The sequence below is a fragment of the Ammospiza caudacuta genome, chromosome 24, assembly GCF_027887145.1.
Source record: "Ammospiza caudacuta isolate bAmmCau1 chromosome 24, bAmmCau1.pri, whole genome shotgun sequence".
In the NCBI taxonomy this organism is placed as follows: Eukaryota; Metazoa; Chordata; class Aves; order Passeriformes; family Passerellidae; genus Ammospiza; species Ammospiza caudacuta.
In genome coordinates, this window is record NC_080616.1 from 5,052,114 (window position 1) to 5,067,604 (window position 15,491).

General features: G+C 53.5%; 2 protein-coding genes across 2 annotated transcripts; one reads left to right on the top strand and one right to left on the bottom strand.

The window, feature by feature from the left end:
* The first annotated feature begins 3,049 nt into the window (after positions 1 to 3,049).
* On the top strand, positions 3,050 to 6,930 carry AVPR1B (arginine vasopressin receptor 1B). The gene is made up of 2 exons (XM_058819524.1): positions 3,050 to 4,004; positions 6,647 to 6,930. The coding sequence occupies exons 1-2, from the start codon at positions 3,050 to 3,052 to the stop codon at positions 6,928 to 6,930; spliced, it is 1,239 nt and encodes a 412-aa protein (XP_058675507.1).
* Positions 6,931 to 11,168: 4,238 nt separating this feature from the next.
* RHEX (regulator of hemoglobinization and erythroid cell expansion) lies at positions 11,169 to 13,521 on the bottom strand. The gene is made up of 4 exons (XM_058819223.1): positions 13,505 to 13,521; positions 12,892 to 12,980; positions 11,844 to 11,908; positions 11,169 to 11,360 (listed from the first exon to the last, which is right to left on the bottom strand). The coding sequence occupies exons 1-4, from the start codon at positions 13,519 to 13,521 to the stop codon at positions 11,169 to 11,171; spliced, it is 363 nt and encodes a 120-aa protein (XP_058675206.1).
* Between the last annotated feature and the right edge of the window lie 1,970 nt (positions 13,522 to 15,491).

Below are 15,491 nucleotides of genomic sequence, written 5' to 3' on the forward strand. Positions count from 1 at the left end.
CCCTTCCATCTCTGCCTTCATCTCAGCCTTTCACTGCTTTTTAAGGTTGTTTTTTTTTTCATATTGCCCTCTATTAATCTTGCTGAAAATCAGACAGCTGATCCCAAACACAGAAAATCAAATTATCCACCAAAGCCCTTCCCAGGCACTCTCTGATGGGTACTTCATATCCACAGGGCCTCATAAGGGTGAATGTCTTTTAATTAGACACAAACTGAGCTCATTTAGGGTTGTTAGGGGTGATCTGCAAATTTATTCAGCTTTTTGTACAGGGAATTCCCATGGAATAGCAGAGCCGTGTCCAGCACACACCAGGTGGGACAAAAGCCACGCCAGGTGATTTTTGGATCATCTTTTCCCCACAGAGAAAGGGAAAAAGGGGCTGAAAATAGATGAATAGACGAATTTCGCTTCTTCTTGCCATAATTTAGAAACCAGCAGGGCAAACTAAGGCTGGATGTTGCCAAACAGAAGTGGAATTGTGTGGACAGAAGGGAAGGTGAGGAGATGCCCAAATTCTCAGGAAGGTGAAATCCAAGACCATTTCAGCTCCAGACTCACCTGGATTTTCCACACTGGAAAAAAATAATAATTCCCATTTCCCCATTGGAGAAAAAAAAAAAAAAATCCAAATTTTTACACCATTTGCCCTCATCCCACTGTCCAGCCCCTTTCCCTCAGCTCCCAGCCAGCCTTGCACAGAACCTGGGACATCTCCAGCTCCCTTTTCCCCACCAGCTTTGTTTTTCCAAGGAATTTTTCCCAGATTTTGGAAAAAAATGGAAAAAAAAAATCAATTCCTATTGGGTGGTGGCAATAAATGATGTTTGCAACCACTTTGCTGTGGGGCTGAGCTCGGCTGCACTCACTGGGGCATGTCTGGTTCCTGCTGCAGGGCACCCATGTCCCCCTTGTCCCCGAGCTCTGAGGACATCGGGATGGACCTGCCGGGGGTAAAACCCAGCCTGAGGACACCGGGATGGGTAAGAACCCAGCCTGGGGACATCGGGAGGGGTAAAATCCCAGCCTGGGGACACCAGGGAGGGACCTGGCAGGGGTAAAAATCATCCTGGGGACATTGGGAGGGACCTAACAGGGTAAAAAAATCCAGCCTGGGACATCGGGAGGGACCTGGCCAGGTGTAAAACCCAGCCTGGGGACATCAGGAGGGACCTGCCAGGGTAAAACAATCCAGCTTGGGGACACAGGGAAGGACCTGGCAGGGGTAAAACTCAGCCCAGGGACCGTGATCACACACGGGGACATTGGGGGAGAGACCCGCCAGGTGTAAAACCCAGCCTGGGGACATCAGGAGGGACCTGGCAGGATATAAAATCCAGCTTGGGGACATCGGGAAGAACCTGGCAGGGTAATAAACCCAGCCTGGGGACACTGGGAGGGTCCTGGCAGGGGTTAAACCCAGCCTGGGGACAGAGCTCACACACAGGGACATCGGGGAGGGACCTGACAGATGTGAAACCGAGCCTGGGGATATCGGGGAGGGACTTGGCAGGGATAAAATGCAGCCTGGGGACACTGGAAGGGTTCTGGCAGGGGTAAAACCCAGCCTGGGACATCAGGAAGGACCTGGCAGGGGTTAAACTCAGCCCGGGGATACCGGGAGGGTCCTGGCAGGGGTAAAACCCAGCCTGGGGACACCGGGGAGGCACTGGCCAGGTGTAAAATCCAGCCTGGGGACATCGGGAGGGACCTGGCAGGGGTAAAACCCAGCCTGGGGACACCGGGGAGGCACTGGCCAGGTGTAAAATCCAGCCTGGGGACATCGGGAGGGACCTGGCAGGGGTAAAACCCAGCCTGGGGACACCGGGGAGGCACTGGCCAGGTGTAAACCCAGCCTAGAGACATCGGGAGGGACCTGGCAGGGATAAAACCCAGCCTGGGAACATGGGGGAGGGACCTGCCAGGTGTGAAACCCATCCCAGGGACGGCGCTCACACACGGGGATATCGGGGAGGGACCTGCTGGGATATAAAACACAGCCTGGGGACACCAAGGGACAGGGCTGGGACACGCTCACCCGGCTGCTCTCCTGGGGATGAAAAGCCGAAGGGATGCAGCCTCTGTAGAGATTTCTGCTGCTTTTAAGGAGGATTTCTCTCTCCCCTCGGATTTACCTGCACAGGGGATGCACAGGGTGAGCAGTGCAGGGAGAAAGAGGGATTTGGGAAGGGTTTGTGGAAACGAGAGGAATGTCAAGGGCTGAACCAGGGATTTGGGGACGTTCAGTGAAGAGGAGCATCAAGGACTGAACCAGGGATTTGGGAACATTCAGTGCAGAGAAGAGAACTATCCAGGACTGAAGCAGGGATTTGGGAATTTTCAGAGAAGAGAAGAGAAGTACCAAGGGCTGAACCAGGGGTTCTTGCACCTCTCTGCTCCACAGGAATATTTTCAGCCCCGGCAGAGAGGGAACTGCAGCTGCCTAACACGGGGTTAGTGTGACAGGTGACAAGTGACAACGTGCCCTGGTGTTGGGGACTGCTGGAGGAAGCACATCCAGCCCCTAGCTGGGTGGGGACCTGGCAGGGGTAAAACCCAGTCTGGGGACATTAGGAGGGACCTGGCAGGATAAAAAAATCCAGCAAGGGGACATCAGGAAGAATCAGGGTAATAAACCCAGTCTGGGGATATCGGGGGGGGGGGGGGGGGGGGGACCTGGCAGGGGTAAATCCAGCTTGGGGACATTAGGAGAGACCTGGCAGGATAAAAAAATCCAGCCTGGGGACATCGGGAAGAACCTGGCAGGGTAATAAACCCAGCCTAGGGACACCGGGAGGGGTAAAACCCAGCCTGGGGACATTGGGGAGGGACCTGCCAGGTGTGAAACACATCCCAGGGACGGTGACACACGGGGACACTGTGAGGGACCTGCCAGGGTATAAAACCCAGCCTGGGGACACTGGGAGGGACGCAGCAGGGGTAAAACCCAGCCCAAGGGCAGAGGAGCTGGAGCTCAGGAGAAACAGGGAAAGGGACAGCAGGACGTCAGAGAGGAGCCGTGGAGCTCCGTGCTCCTGCAGAGAGGAGGATGGAGCCCGGCTGGGGCTGGAACAGCTCCCAGCAGAGCCCAGCTGGGCACGGGCAGGGGCTGCTGAGCCTGGCAGGGCCCCCCAACCTGACGGTGCTGCACACCCGGGACGAGGAGCTGGCCAAGGCCGAGGTCGGGGTGCTGGGCACAATCCTGGCCGTGGCCACCGCGGGCAACCTGGGCGTGCTGCTGGCCATGTACCGGCTGAGGAGGAAGATGAGCCGCATGCACCTCTTCATCCTGCACCTGGGGCTGAGCGACCTGGGCGTGGCGCTGTTCCAGGTGCTGCCGCAGCTCCTCTGGAAGGTCACCTACCGCTTCCTGGGGCCCGACCCTCTCTGCAGGGCCGTCAAGTACCTGCAGGTGCTCAGCATGTTCGCCTCCACCTACATGCTGCTGGTGATGACCCTGGACCGCTACCTGGCCGTGTGCCACCCGCTGCAGTCGCTGCAGCAGCCCAGCCGCCAGGCTTACACCATGATCGGCCTCACCTGGCTGCTCAGCTGCCTGCTCAGCCTGCCCCAGGTGTTCATCTTCTCCCTCCGGGAGGTGCGGCCGGGCTCGGGGGTGCTGGATTGCTGGGCGGATTTTGGGTACCCGTGGGGAGCGCGCGCCTACATCACCTGGACCACGCTGTGCATCTTCGTGCTGCCCGTGGGCGTCCTCAGCGTGTGCTACAGCCTCATCTGCCACGAGATCTGCAAGAACCTCAAGGGCAAGACCCAGAGCGGTGCCCCTGGCACGGGGGGAGCCGCGGTGGGTGCCCCTGGAGGTGCCAACCCTGCGGGGAAGGGCGGGCAGCCCTCGAGGGTGAGCAGCGTGCGCACCATCTCCCGCGCCAAGATCCGCACGGTGAAGATGACCTTCGTCATCGTGGCCGCCTATGTCACCTGCTGGGCGCCCTTCTTCAGCGTGCAGATGTGGTCAGTGTGGGACCGGGATGCTCCTGATGATGGTGAGTGGTGAGGGGAATGGGGGACAGAGCCACAATTGCAGTTGGGTGTTTAGCAAAAAGAGATGGATGTCATCTTGGCATTTAAAAATAAATGGGGAGGCTGCAGGTGTTTACATGATAACAATGATGGGGAAGGCTACAGGTTTTTGCATGATAAAAATCATGGGGATTTTATAGATTTTTAAATGATAAAAATCGTGGGGAAGGCTACAGGTTTTTGCATGATACAAATCATGGGGATTTTACAGATTTTTACATTATAAAAATCATGGGGAAGGCTACAGGTTTTTGCATGATAAAAATCATGGGGATTTTATAGATTTTTACATGATAAAAATAATGGTGATGGCTACAAGCTTTGACATTATAAAAATAATGACCTTCGTCATCGTGGCCACCCCTGTCACCTGCTGGGTGCCCTTCTTCAGCGTGCAGATGTGGTCAGTGTGGGACCGGGATGCTCCTGATGCTGGTGAGTGGTGACGGGAGTGGGGGACAGAGCCACGACTGCAGTTGGGTGTTTAGCAAAAAGAGATGGATGTCATCTTGGCATTTAAAAATAAATGGGGAGGCTGCAGGTGTTTACATGATAACAATGATGGGGAAGGCTACAGGTTTTTGCATGATACAAATCATGGGGATTTTACAGATTTTTACATTATAAAAATCATGGGGAAGGCTACAGGTTTTTGCATGATAAAAATCATGGGAATTTTACAGATTTTTACATTATAAAAATCATGGGGAAGGCTACAGGCGTTGACATTATAAAAATAATGACCTTTGTCATCGTGGCCACCCCTGTCACCTGCTGGGTGCCCTTCTTCAGCGTGCAGATGTGGTCAGTGTGGGACTGGGATGCTCCTGATGATGGTGAGTGGTGACGGGAGTGGGGCACAGAGCCCTGGACATGCCAAGATTGCAGTTGGGTTTTTAATAAAAAGAGATGGATGTCACCTTGGTATTTAAAAATAAATGCGGAGGCTGCAGATTTTTACATGATAAAAATCATGGGGAAGGCTACAGGCTTTTACATGATAAAAATCATGGGGATTTTGCAGATCTAAAAAAAAAATATATATATAAAAATATAAAAGTATAAAAATAAAATACAAAAATATAAAAATATAAAAATTATAAAAATCATGGGGAAGGCTACAGATTTTTACATAATAAAAATTATGGGGAAGGCTACAGGTTTTTACATTATAAAAGTCATGGGGATTTAACAGATTTTTTACATGATAAAAATCCATGGGGAAGGCTACAGGCTTTTACATGATAAAAATAATGAGGATTTTACAGATTTTTACATGACAAAAATCATGGGGAAGGCTACAGACTTTTACATTATAAATATCATGGAGATTAAACAGATTTTTTACATGATAAAAATCATGAGGAAGGCTACAGGTTTCCTTCCCTGTAATGCATAAAATTTCCTCCTAAAATTCCTTATAAATGTATACAATACCATATGGATTTCCTCCCCTGTAAATGTATAAAATATAATTTCCAGTTAGATCATTCCTTTCAGAAAAAAAACACTGAGAAGTGACGATTTCTGGCCATCATCAATAGGGATGTGCAAAGACATCTTTGCCATGTGTGTCTTTCCTCTCCTCTGGGAATTTTCTGAGGTTTCAGAAGTGGATTTCTGAGTTCAAATGTTGAATTTTTTCCCCTGTAAACCTTCAGTAGTTTTCCTAACTCCTGAAGTAGTATTACTATTAGAAAAAGAGACTTCACCCAAGATTGAAAATCTGGGAGAGGCTTTGGGCAGCAGATTTCCGAATTCATATGTTGAATTATTTTCCCCTGTAAACCTTCAGTAGTTTTCCTAACTCCTGAAGTAGTACTAGTGCTAGAAAAAGGGACTTCACCCAAGGTTGAAAGTCCTGTGGGAGATGCTTTGAGCAGATGAGAGTCTGAAGGAAAGGCCAGCACATGGGCAATGCAGAACCTGGAGGGTTCTGGCTCTGCAGAACCTGGAGGATTCTGGTTTTCCCAGCTTTCCATCCCCCAGGAATGCCAGTGGGACGCAAATGTGAGCCAGGAGAGCCCCCAGCTCCTGCCCACTGCCCACCCCACCCCTGCCCAGCGTGTCTTTCCTCTCCTCTGGGAATTTTCTGAGGTTTCAGAAGTGGATTTCTGAGTTCAAATATTGAATTATTTTCCCCTGTAAACCTTCAGTAGTTTTCCTAACTCCTGAAGTAGGACTATCTCTAGAAAAAGGGACCCAAGATTTAAAGTCCTCTGGACTTTCACCCAAGATTGAAAGTCATTTGGGAGATGCTTTGGGCAGCAGAGAGGCTGAAGGAAAGCCCAGAAACTGCTAGGTCTTACCTTGGAGAAGATGTGCTCCAGCACACGAGCTCTGCAGAACCTGGCACTGCAGAACCACATCCTCTCAGCTCTCAGAGGGTGTGCCCCAGCACTGCAGAACCTGGAGGATTCTGGCTCTGCAGAACCTGGAGGGTTCTGGCTCTCCAGAACGTGAAGGGTTCTGGTTTTCCCAACTTTCCATCCCCCAGGAAGGCCAGTGGGACGGGAATGTGAGCCAGGAGAGCCCCCAGCTCCTGCCCACTGCCCACCCTGCCCAGCCCCTGGGGATGTCTCATCTCTCTCTCTCTCCTCTCCAGAGTCCACCAACGTGGCTTTCAGCATCACCATGCTGCTGGCCAGCCTCAGCAGCTGCTGCAACCCCTGGATTTACCTGTTCTTCAGCGGGCACCTCCTGCAGGGCTGCCGGGGCTGCTGGGGGCGCCCCCGGGCCGGGCTGCGCAGACCCAACTCCAGCGGGAGCCTGTGCAGCAGGAAAACCACGGTCCTGAGCCACAGCCACCAGGTGCCCCTGCACGGGGACGGCGCCAGGGAGCTGCACCCGCCCTGCGACGAGGCCGTGACAGAGTTGGGCACGCTCTAGGCTGTGACAGCGCCGGGTGTGACAGCAACGAGTGTGACAGCAACCAGTGTGACAACAACGAGTGTGACACCGCCGGGTGTGACATCACCAAGTGTGACACCGCCAGGTGTGATACTGCCAGGTGTGTGACACCGTCAGGTGTGACAGTGCCGTGTGTGACAGCACCAGGTGTGTGACACTGCCAGGTGTGACACTGCCAAGTGTGACCTGCCAGGTGTGACACCACCAAGTGTGTGATACTGCCAGGTGTGTGACACCGCCAGGTGTGACAGTGCCGTGTGTGACAGCACCAGGTGTGTGACACTGCCAAGTGTGACCTGCCAGGTGTGACACCACCAAGTGTGTGATACTGCCAGGTGTGACAGCGCCAGTTGTGTGACACTGCCAGGTGTGTGACACCACAACGTGTGACAGCGCCAGGTGTGCGACACCGCAACGTGTGACAGTGCCAGGTGTGTGACACTGCCACATGTGTGACACCGCCAAGTGTGACACTGCCACATGTGACACCACCAAGTGTGACACTGCAAGGTGTGTGACACTGCAAGGTGTGTGACACCACCAAGTGTGACACCACCAGGTGTGACAGCGCCAAGTGTGTAGCACTCCCAAGTGTGACAGCTGCAGGTGTGTGGCACCACCAAGTGTGACACTTCCAGGTGTGTGACACTGCCAAGTGTGACACTGCAAGGTGTGCGACAACGCCAGGTGTGTGACACTGCCAGGTGTGACAGCGCCAGGTGTATAACACCACCAAGTGTGACACAGCCAGGTGTGACACAGCCAGATGTGTGACACTGCTAGGTGTGACAGCTCCAGGTGTGACACCGTCACCGCTCGCTCTCGCTGCAGAGCGCGGCTCTCCCCACCTGGTGGCACCGCGTTTTGCAGAAATCGGAATGTGTCACCCAGAAAAGCGCCGCGTCCGCCGTGTCCTCGCTGCCGTGGGGATGGACAGAGCCCCTCCGGCCGCAGCATCCACCCCCAGCCGTGTTTGGGGAAACTTCTGGGTGCTCTCCTGCAGGGAGGGGTCCTGGAACCTCCGGGGAGGGATCCTGGAACCTCGGGGGAGGGATCCTGCATCCTTTGAGATCAGGGGATCCTGGAACCTCCGGGAAAGGATGCGGCATCAAGGGGGATCAAGGGATCCTGCATCATTCGGGATCAGGGGACCCTGCATCCTCCGGGGAGGGACCTTGCATCCTTTGGGATCAGGGGAGGCTGCATCCTTAAGAAACAGGGGATCCTGCACCCTTTGGGATTGGAGATCCTGCACCCTTTGGGATCAGGAGATCCTGCACCCTTTGGGATTGGAGATCCTGCACCCTTTGGGATCAGATCCTGCACCCTTTGAGATTGGAGATCCTGCACCCTTTGGGATTGGAGATCCTGCACCCTTTGGGATCAGGAGATCCTGCACCCTTTGGGATTGGAGATCCTGCACCCTTTGGGATTGGAGATCCTGCACCCTTTGGGATCAGATCCTGCACCCTTTGAGATTGGAGATCCTGCACCCTTTGGGATTGGAGATCCTGCACCCTTCAGGAAGGGATCCTGCATCCTTTGAGATCAGGAGAGGCTGTATCCTTCAGGAACAAGGGATGTTGCATCCTTTGGGAACAGGGGATCCTGTAACCTCTGGGGAGGGATCCTTGCATCCTTCAAGACCACGGGGTCCTGGAACCTCCAGGAAAAGATGCAGCATCAAGGGGGATCAAGGGATCCTGCATCCTTTGGGATCAGGGATTCCTGCAACCTCTGGGAAGGGATCCTACATCCTTTGGCATGAGGGGATAATGCATCCTTCAGGAACAGGGGGATCCTGCACCCTTTGGGATCAGGGGATGCTGCATCCTTCAGAAACAGGGGGATCCTGCACCCTTTGGGATCGGGGATCCTGCAACCTCTGGGGAGGGATCCTGCAATCTCCAGGAAAGGATGTGGTATCAAGGGGTATCAAGGGATCCTGCACCCTTTGGGATCGAGAAATCCTGCAACCTCCGGAGAGGGATCCTGCAGCCTCTAGGAAGGGATCCTGCATCCTTCGAGGAGGGATCCTGCACCCTTTGGGATCAGGGGAGGACCCTGCATCCTTCGGGAACAGGGGATGCTGCATCCTTTGGGATCAGGGGATCCCGCAATCTCTGGGAAGGGATCCTGCACCTTTCAGGAACAGGGGATGCTGCATCCACAAAACCCTCCCGGAGGTCCCCTAGTTTGTGTTCCCAGCTGCCAGCAGAGCAGCCGGAGCTCGGCAGGCGGCAACGCGGCTCCATCTGCTCCCGAGCCGCCGCCGCCTCCTCCTCCTCCTCCCGCACCCGAGCAGACAGCGGGGACAGCGCTGTCCCCCCCAGGGCTGCACAGCTCCTGTGGCCTGGAAGTGCCCCCGTGCCGCCTGCCCGGGGCCAGGACGGGGCTGTGGCATCCCCTGGTGCCGGGCACAGCTGTGCCCTGTGCCCGCTGGAGCGCCCCAAATGCGGCGCTGGCACCCCCGAGGAGCTGCTGGGAGCAGCCCTGGCCCTGCTCCAGCTCAGCCGGGCACGTCCTGAGTGCCCCTGTGCCCTCTCCCATCAGCTCTGCTCTCACCCCATCCTGTGCTCAGCAGCTGCTCTCACCCTGCTGCTGCTGCTGCTGCTTTTGGCTCGTTTTGCAGGGACTGGGAGCCCAAACCCACCATGGGCTTGGGGAGCAGGAACTCAATTCCCCCGCAGTCCCAGGAGCTGTTTTGTGCAGGAATAAATCATAGATAAGGCAGAAAATAACATCCATTAGCTCAAAAGCTGCTGAGGGTGGTGTACAAAGGTTCCAAATTCCCTGCGAGCCACGGGCATTATTCCTTTCACTGTCACAGGCTAAAGCTGTAAAAATAAAACATTAAGAGGAAAATATTTTGAAATCTTCAATATTGTCACTTTTTAATCGCCAGGCAGTTGAATCAGATTTCTCAGATTTCCTCTCACTGGTTTTGGCCTTACCTCCAGTCCCATAATCACACTTCTCCTGGGTTTTCCAACGTTACCCAGGGATTGCTGGGGATTTTGGAACATTTTCCTTCACGTGCCCTTTGAGCTGGGCCAGATCTGCACCCCAAGGTCATGAAAGCAGGAGTGCCTGTCTCCCCCGGCCACTGATCAATCCCAAATCAATTGTCTCACAACCTTTCATTAAATCACAGCATTACTGAGCCCATTTAAAACACACTTGGGGCAGCTGCAGCCCTGAGGAAGAGGAGGCAGCAGCTCCATCCCCCTCACACGGCTCCCACTGGGGCACCATTCCCATTCCCAGGCACTTTGGAAGTTTATTTCTGGAAAATTCAGGAGTAACAAAATACAGAATGAGGAGCAGGGACGTGGCCCAGGTGGGGAGAGACCAAGCCCAGCACCTGGAGCAGGGACAAAGCAGGGAAAGCAAAAGCTGGGAGACAGGGAGAGGGAAAAGCCAGTGGAAAAATTGTATTTAAAAAGATTTTATGAGGCTGATGAGCAAAACAACAACACTGAGAGGAGCTCAGTGCAGGTTTGAGGATCAATGCATCTCCCTCCCATTTTGAGAGGCAAGGGGGGAGATGTTTCTTTTGCTTTCATGAAATGAGGGGACAAAAGGCCGTGACACAGAAGTGGAGAGCTGATTCCAGCCTGGCTGGGAGGAGCCTTTCCCTGCCCCACACTGTCCCTCAGGAACAGTGGAGCCTTTAAGGAAAAGCCAAGGAAGCTGCGGGTGGGGGTGGCACAAGTGCTGCAGCCCGTGCCAGGCAGTGCCCCCAGGCAAGGGGACAGTGCCAGGGCAAGGGGACAGTGCCAGCTGTGCAGCTGCTGGGGGCTCTGGGCACCTCTGGGCAGCAGCTTCACCCTGGTGTGACAGCCCCACAGCAGTGTCACAGCCCCACATCAGTGTCACAGCCCCACAGCAGTGTCACAGCCCCACGTCAGTGTCACAGCTCCACAGCAGTGTCACAGCCCCACAGCAGTGTCACAGCTCCACAGCAGTGTCACAGCTCCACAGCAGTGTCACAGCCCCACAGCAGTGTCACAGCCCCACATCAGTGTCACAGCCCCACAGCAGTGTCACAGCCCCACAGCAGTGTCACAGCCCCACATCAGTGTCACAGCCCCACGTCAGTGTCACAGCCCCACAGCAGTGTCACAGCCCCACGTCAGTGTCACAGCCCCACGTCAGTGTCACAGCTCCACAGCAGTGTCACAGCCCCACAGCAGTGTCACAGCCCCACAGCAGTGTCACAGCTTCACCTCGGTGTACTCCACCCTCTTGGATGCCCTGGGGCTGGAGAAGGGCCAGAAATGTGTTTTCCTCTTCTTTGGGTCCACGTTGACATAATCCAGCCCAGACCTGACGTTCTCGTAGTCCTGGGCAGAGCCCAGCTCGGGGCCTTTCCCTGGGAACACCAGGGATGTGTAATTGATGCTTTCCTCTGGGCCACAGCCCTGCGGGAGCAAAATGGAGCCCAGGTCAGGCCCAGCACCCACCCAGGAGCCTTTGCCCTCAAGCCCATGCACCAGTGCAGGGAATCGTGGAATGGGCTGGGTTGGAAGGGATTTTATGCCCATCCCATTCCCCCTGCCATGGCAGGGACACCTTCCACTGCCCCAGGCTGCTCCAAGCCCCATCCAGCCTGGCCTTGGGGCTCCAGGGGCAGCCACAGCTGTGCCAGGGCCTGCCCACCCTCAGAGAGAAGATTTCGCTTCCTAATTTTCCTAAAGTGCCCAGGGATGGTTCCCTCTGAATGAGAAACACTGGAACACTGCATGTGACAGGGGACAACAACCACCCCAGCCCTTATCTATGGAATTTCAATGTGCCCAGCCCTTATCTATGGAATTTCAATGTGGTTTGATGGATTTGCCCCTCCCGATGCTGCCCCAGGTGGGCTGGGGATGATTTTCCCGTGGTACCTGAGGGCAGGAAGGGTTGTCGTTGTCTGAGTCCTCCGAGGTGTCTGAGGATGTGTCACTGCTCCCTTAAAAACACAAAACATTTACCACCCCAGCACTTCCCAGAGGGTTAGAGGGAGAAAAAAGATCAAGGGACAAGAAGCAAACATGCTCAGAAGTGAAAATTCTGATCCACAAAGGATCAGTTTGATCCCTCCCAGCCTCACTTCCCTGGAAGAAATGGGCAGGGAGAGCCAGGTGGGAAGAGGAGGCAGCTCCTGCTTGGCCCTTCTCCCACCCCAGAGCTCATAAGGAGGAGACATCACACAAATGCCACCCAAAAACTCCCATCCCTGTGCCAGGACAATGCCCCACGGCTGCAGAGCCCCTTACCTGCATAGGCTGGGGATGGGTTTTGTGCCCCAGGTTGTTGTTTCTGTGCCCCAGGTTGTTTCTGTGCCGGGTCCCCTCCTGGCGCTGAGGCTGGAGCTGGCGTGGGCTGAGGGCTGGGATGCTCCCCAGGGCTGCTGCTCACCTGCATCCTGCAGGAATGCCGGGCTGTGAGCAAGAAAACAGTGAGCCCTGGTCCCTGCTGTGCCCAGAGCACCCCACCCTGCTCCAGCACCGCCAGTGCAAACCAGCCCACCCCAAAATAATGATTGGAGCAGGCTCATATCCATCAATTCAATTGTTGAGACGATCCAGGGCCCTGCTCTCCCACCAGGAGAGGCTCCAGTGACAAATCACAGTGTCAGGGCCTCTGCTTGCAAGTTGGGAATGATTTTGACCCAAAGCAGAGCTGGGCTCTGTGCAAATGTGAGCAGCAGTTGGTGGGAAAGAATTCCCTGCTAGAAATTGCAGCTTCATCTGAATTAAAACTCTGTGAGCTGATTCTTGGTATTTTCCCAGCACTTTACTAAAAAAGTGACCAAGAAAAAAATGGTTTTGAAGCAACACAAGGTTGTACAACCCTCACTGATGTGTACAGCCATGACACCCAGCCCAGCCCTGCCCTGCCCCTTTCCCATCCCACACCCACCTCAAATCGGGAAAAGCATTTTTAAATTACCAATTTTCCTGCTGAGCATGGTGTAAAGGGTCAGCAAGAGGAGAGGGTAGAGTATCAAGGTGACAAGTGAGGTGACAGCAGGAATCCAGCTGAACGAGAGAAAACCATTCAGTCTCACTGAAATCACCAAATTCTTTTCAACCCCCCCATGGCTTCAAGGCACATTTTAGACTCAGGGCTGCTGGTAACTTTTGGTTTTGCTTTTTCATTTTGCTTTTTGGTTTTGGGGTGATGTGGCTCAAAATGAGGGGTTTGTTTTTCAAGGATGATTTGAGTTCTTTGCCCCTCATTTTTGGGGCCTGTCCCCAGAAGGGTTTTTAAAATCCTCCAGGGGTGAATGTGGTGCTGGAGGGGAGAGAGACATGGCAGATATGATGGAATTACAGAATTGTGGAATGATGGAATGGGTTGGGACCTTTGAAGGTCACCCCCTGCCATGAGCAGGGACGTTTTCAGCCAGACCAGGTTGCTGTGTGTGACAGGGGACAACAACCACCCCAGCCCTTATCTATGGAATTTCAATGTGGTTTGATGGATTTGCCCCTCCTGATGCTGCTCCAGGCGGTCCCAGGGGGGCTGTGGAGGGCTCTGTGCCCCAGGGTGCTGCACTCACCATGCACAAAGGCTCATCCTCCTGCTGAGGCGTCTCCAGGGCCTGAGGGGACACAGACAGCCAGCAGGACCTGGTGGCAACCATAGAAATGGTCCCATTGAGCCTCACGCTGCTCCACACGAGCTGGAGATCAGGCTCAGCACTTGGAGGCAGTGGTTGGGTGTTGCAGATGTGAAATAAAGGATTTTTATTTTATCCCAGCCCTCCCTCTGTGAGAATCCCTGTGGTTCACACCCTCACAGAGCCACAGGCTGTCCCTTCTCACTGAATTAATACTTTATACACTTTTACACTCTTATACACTCTTATACACTCTTATATCTGAGACTTGTCTGGACTTTCTGGGCCCCACTGCAACAGAATTGAAATTTGTTCTTCTTGCTTTAATCCTCTCTCATGGTTCTTTTTTTTTTTTTTCTTTTTCTCTTTTTAATCCACCAAAAAAAAAAATTTAAAAAAAGGAAGAAAACTACAAGATGAAGAAAAAAAATCCATGGAAAAAGTAACCAAAGGAAGATCGTGGGTTGGTGTGAGACTCTTGCATCAGTCAAGGTCCAGACAGAAATATCAGAGGCCCTGCAACACCTCAGTGTCTGAAACACCTCGGATTTAATTCTGTGAGAGCTCCAATCCTGCTGAGGTTAAGAGGGTTTAAGGCAGAAAATCAGAAAGCACCAATGCCTGGGCTGGGCCCCTTGGCTTGGGACTTCTGGCCATAACACTCAACAGATTTATAATAAAAGATAGGAGTGTTCATTTTGTAAAAATAGCAGCAGGCTGCTCCTTTTGTGAGCTTTCACTTGCAAAGAAGCACTTTAAATCCTCTCTCAGTGTTATACACTTGCTATTTATAAATGGCTGATAGGGAGAGATCTTCAGCTGGATTTGATACAGTGATTAAAGCAGCTCTGATAATTTGATTGATAGGCTGATGGATAAATTGATAGAGCAAAGGCATTATCCATCCTGTGGAGCAGATTCTATCATTTCCTCTATGACACATTTCTGAGCCTAATTCATCAAAAGCTTTCCTGATAACCACCAATCTCCTGCAAAATTCCACTCATGCAAAGAGCTTGATGACTGCCAAGCTGAAAGTTCATTTTTTTGCAGAAATTTCCCCCCTCCCTTACTGAATAAATCTGTCCCCAAATATCCTTCTCAAAGGGCTGCCACTCTTGAAAGGTTCATTTCCTACTGTGGGGCAGGAGACGCTGCTGCAGCAGCAGATAAGGATCTGAAAAAATGAGCAGTTCAAAAGGAAATTGCAAAATAAGCCCCAAATCAAACTATCAGCAGCTTCTGTGCCGAGGTGGGTACGGCGAGATGGAGGCGCCGATATCGGGTGGGTATCAAAAAATCTGATTTGAGGCAGCAGCCAGTGAGAGCCTGGCACCAAATGTGCTTTTTTGGGGGCCTCAGGGAAGTTCTGTGAGCCTGCAGCCTCCAAGACTTCAATCCTTTCTCAAGAAAATGCTGAAATCAAGGTTTGCATGGAGCTGCTCCTCAGCCGGGCAGCGAGGGCCAACCTGAGGCATCTGCCCGCGGCTAAACGTGAGTGAAAGCTCCAGAATGCCCCAAATTATTTTAATCCCACTCCAGCCAGGCCCAGCTGGCTCGTTGGAGCTCAGGATGGCACCAGAATGTGCCCAAAGGGTTTCCCAGCCCAGCTCTGCTCCCGCTGTTCCACCCTCTGCTTCCCGCGCCATCACACCTGGAGCGCGGCGCCCAACGCGGCCTTACCTGGGCTCAGAGCTTTCCAACCTTCCCTTCCCCAGGGCTTGGGGCAGCTGGGGCCCTGCAGGCAGCAGGATTTGGGGGTTGTTTCAGCAGGATTTGGGGTGGTTTCAGCAGGATTTGGGGTGGTTTCAGCAGGATTTGGGTGCAGAGCGGGGTCTGGCGGCGCGGCGGTGCCGGATGCGGTCACGCTCTACCCCCCAGGAGTGGAGCCCACACAAGTTCCATGACACCTCCCCTCTGTCAGTAG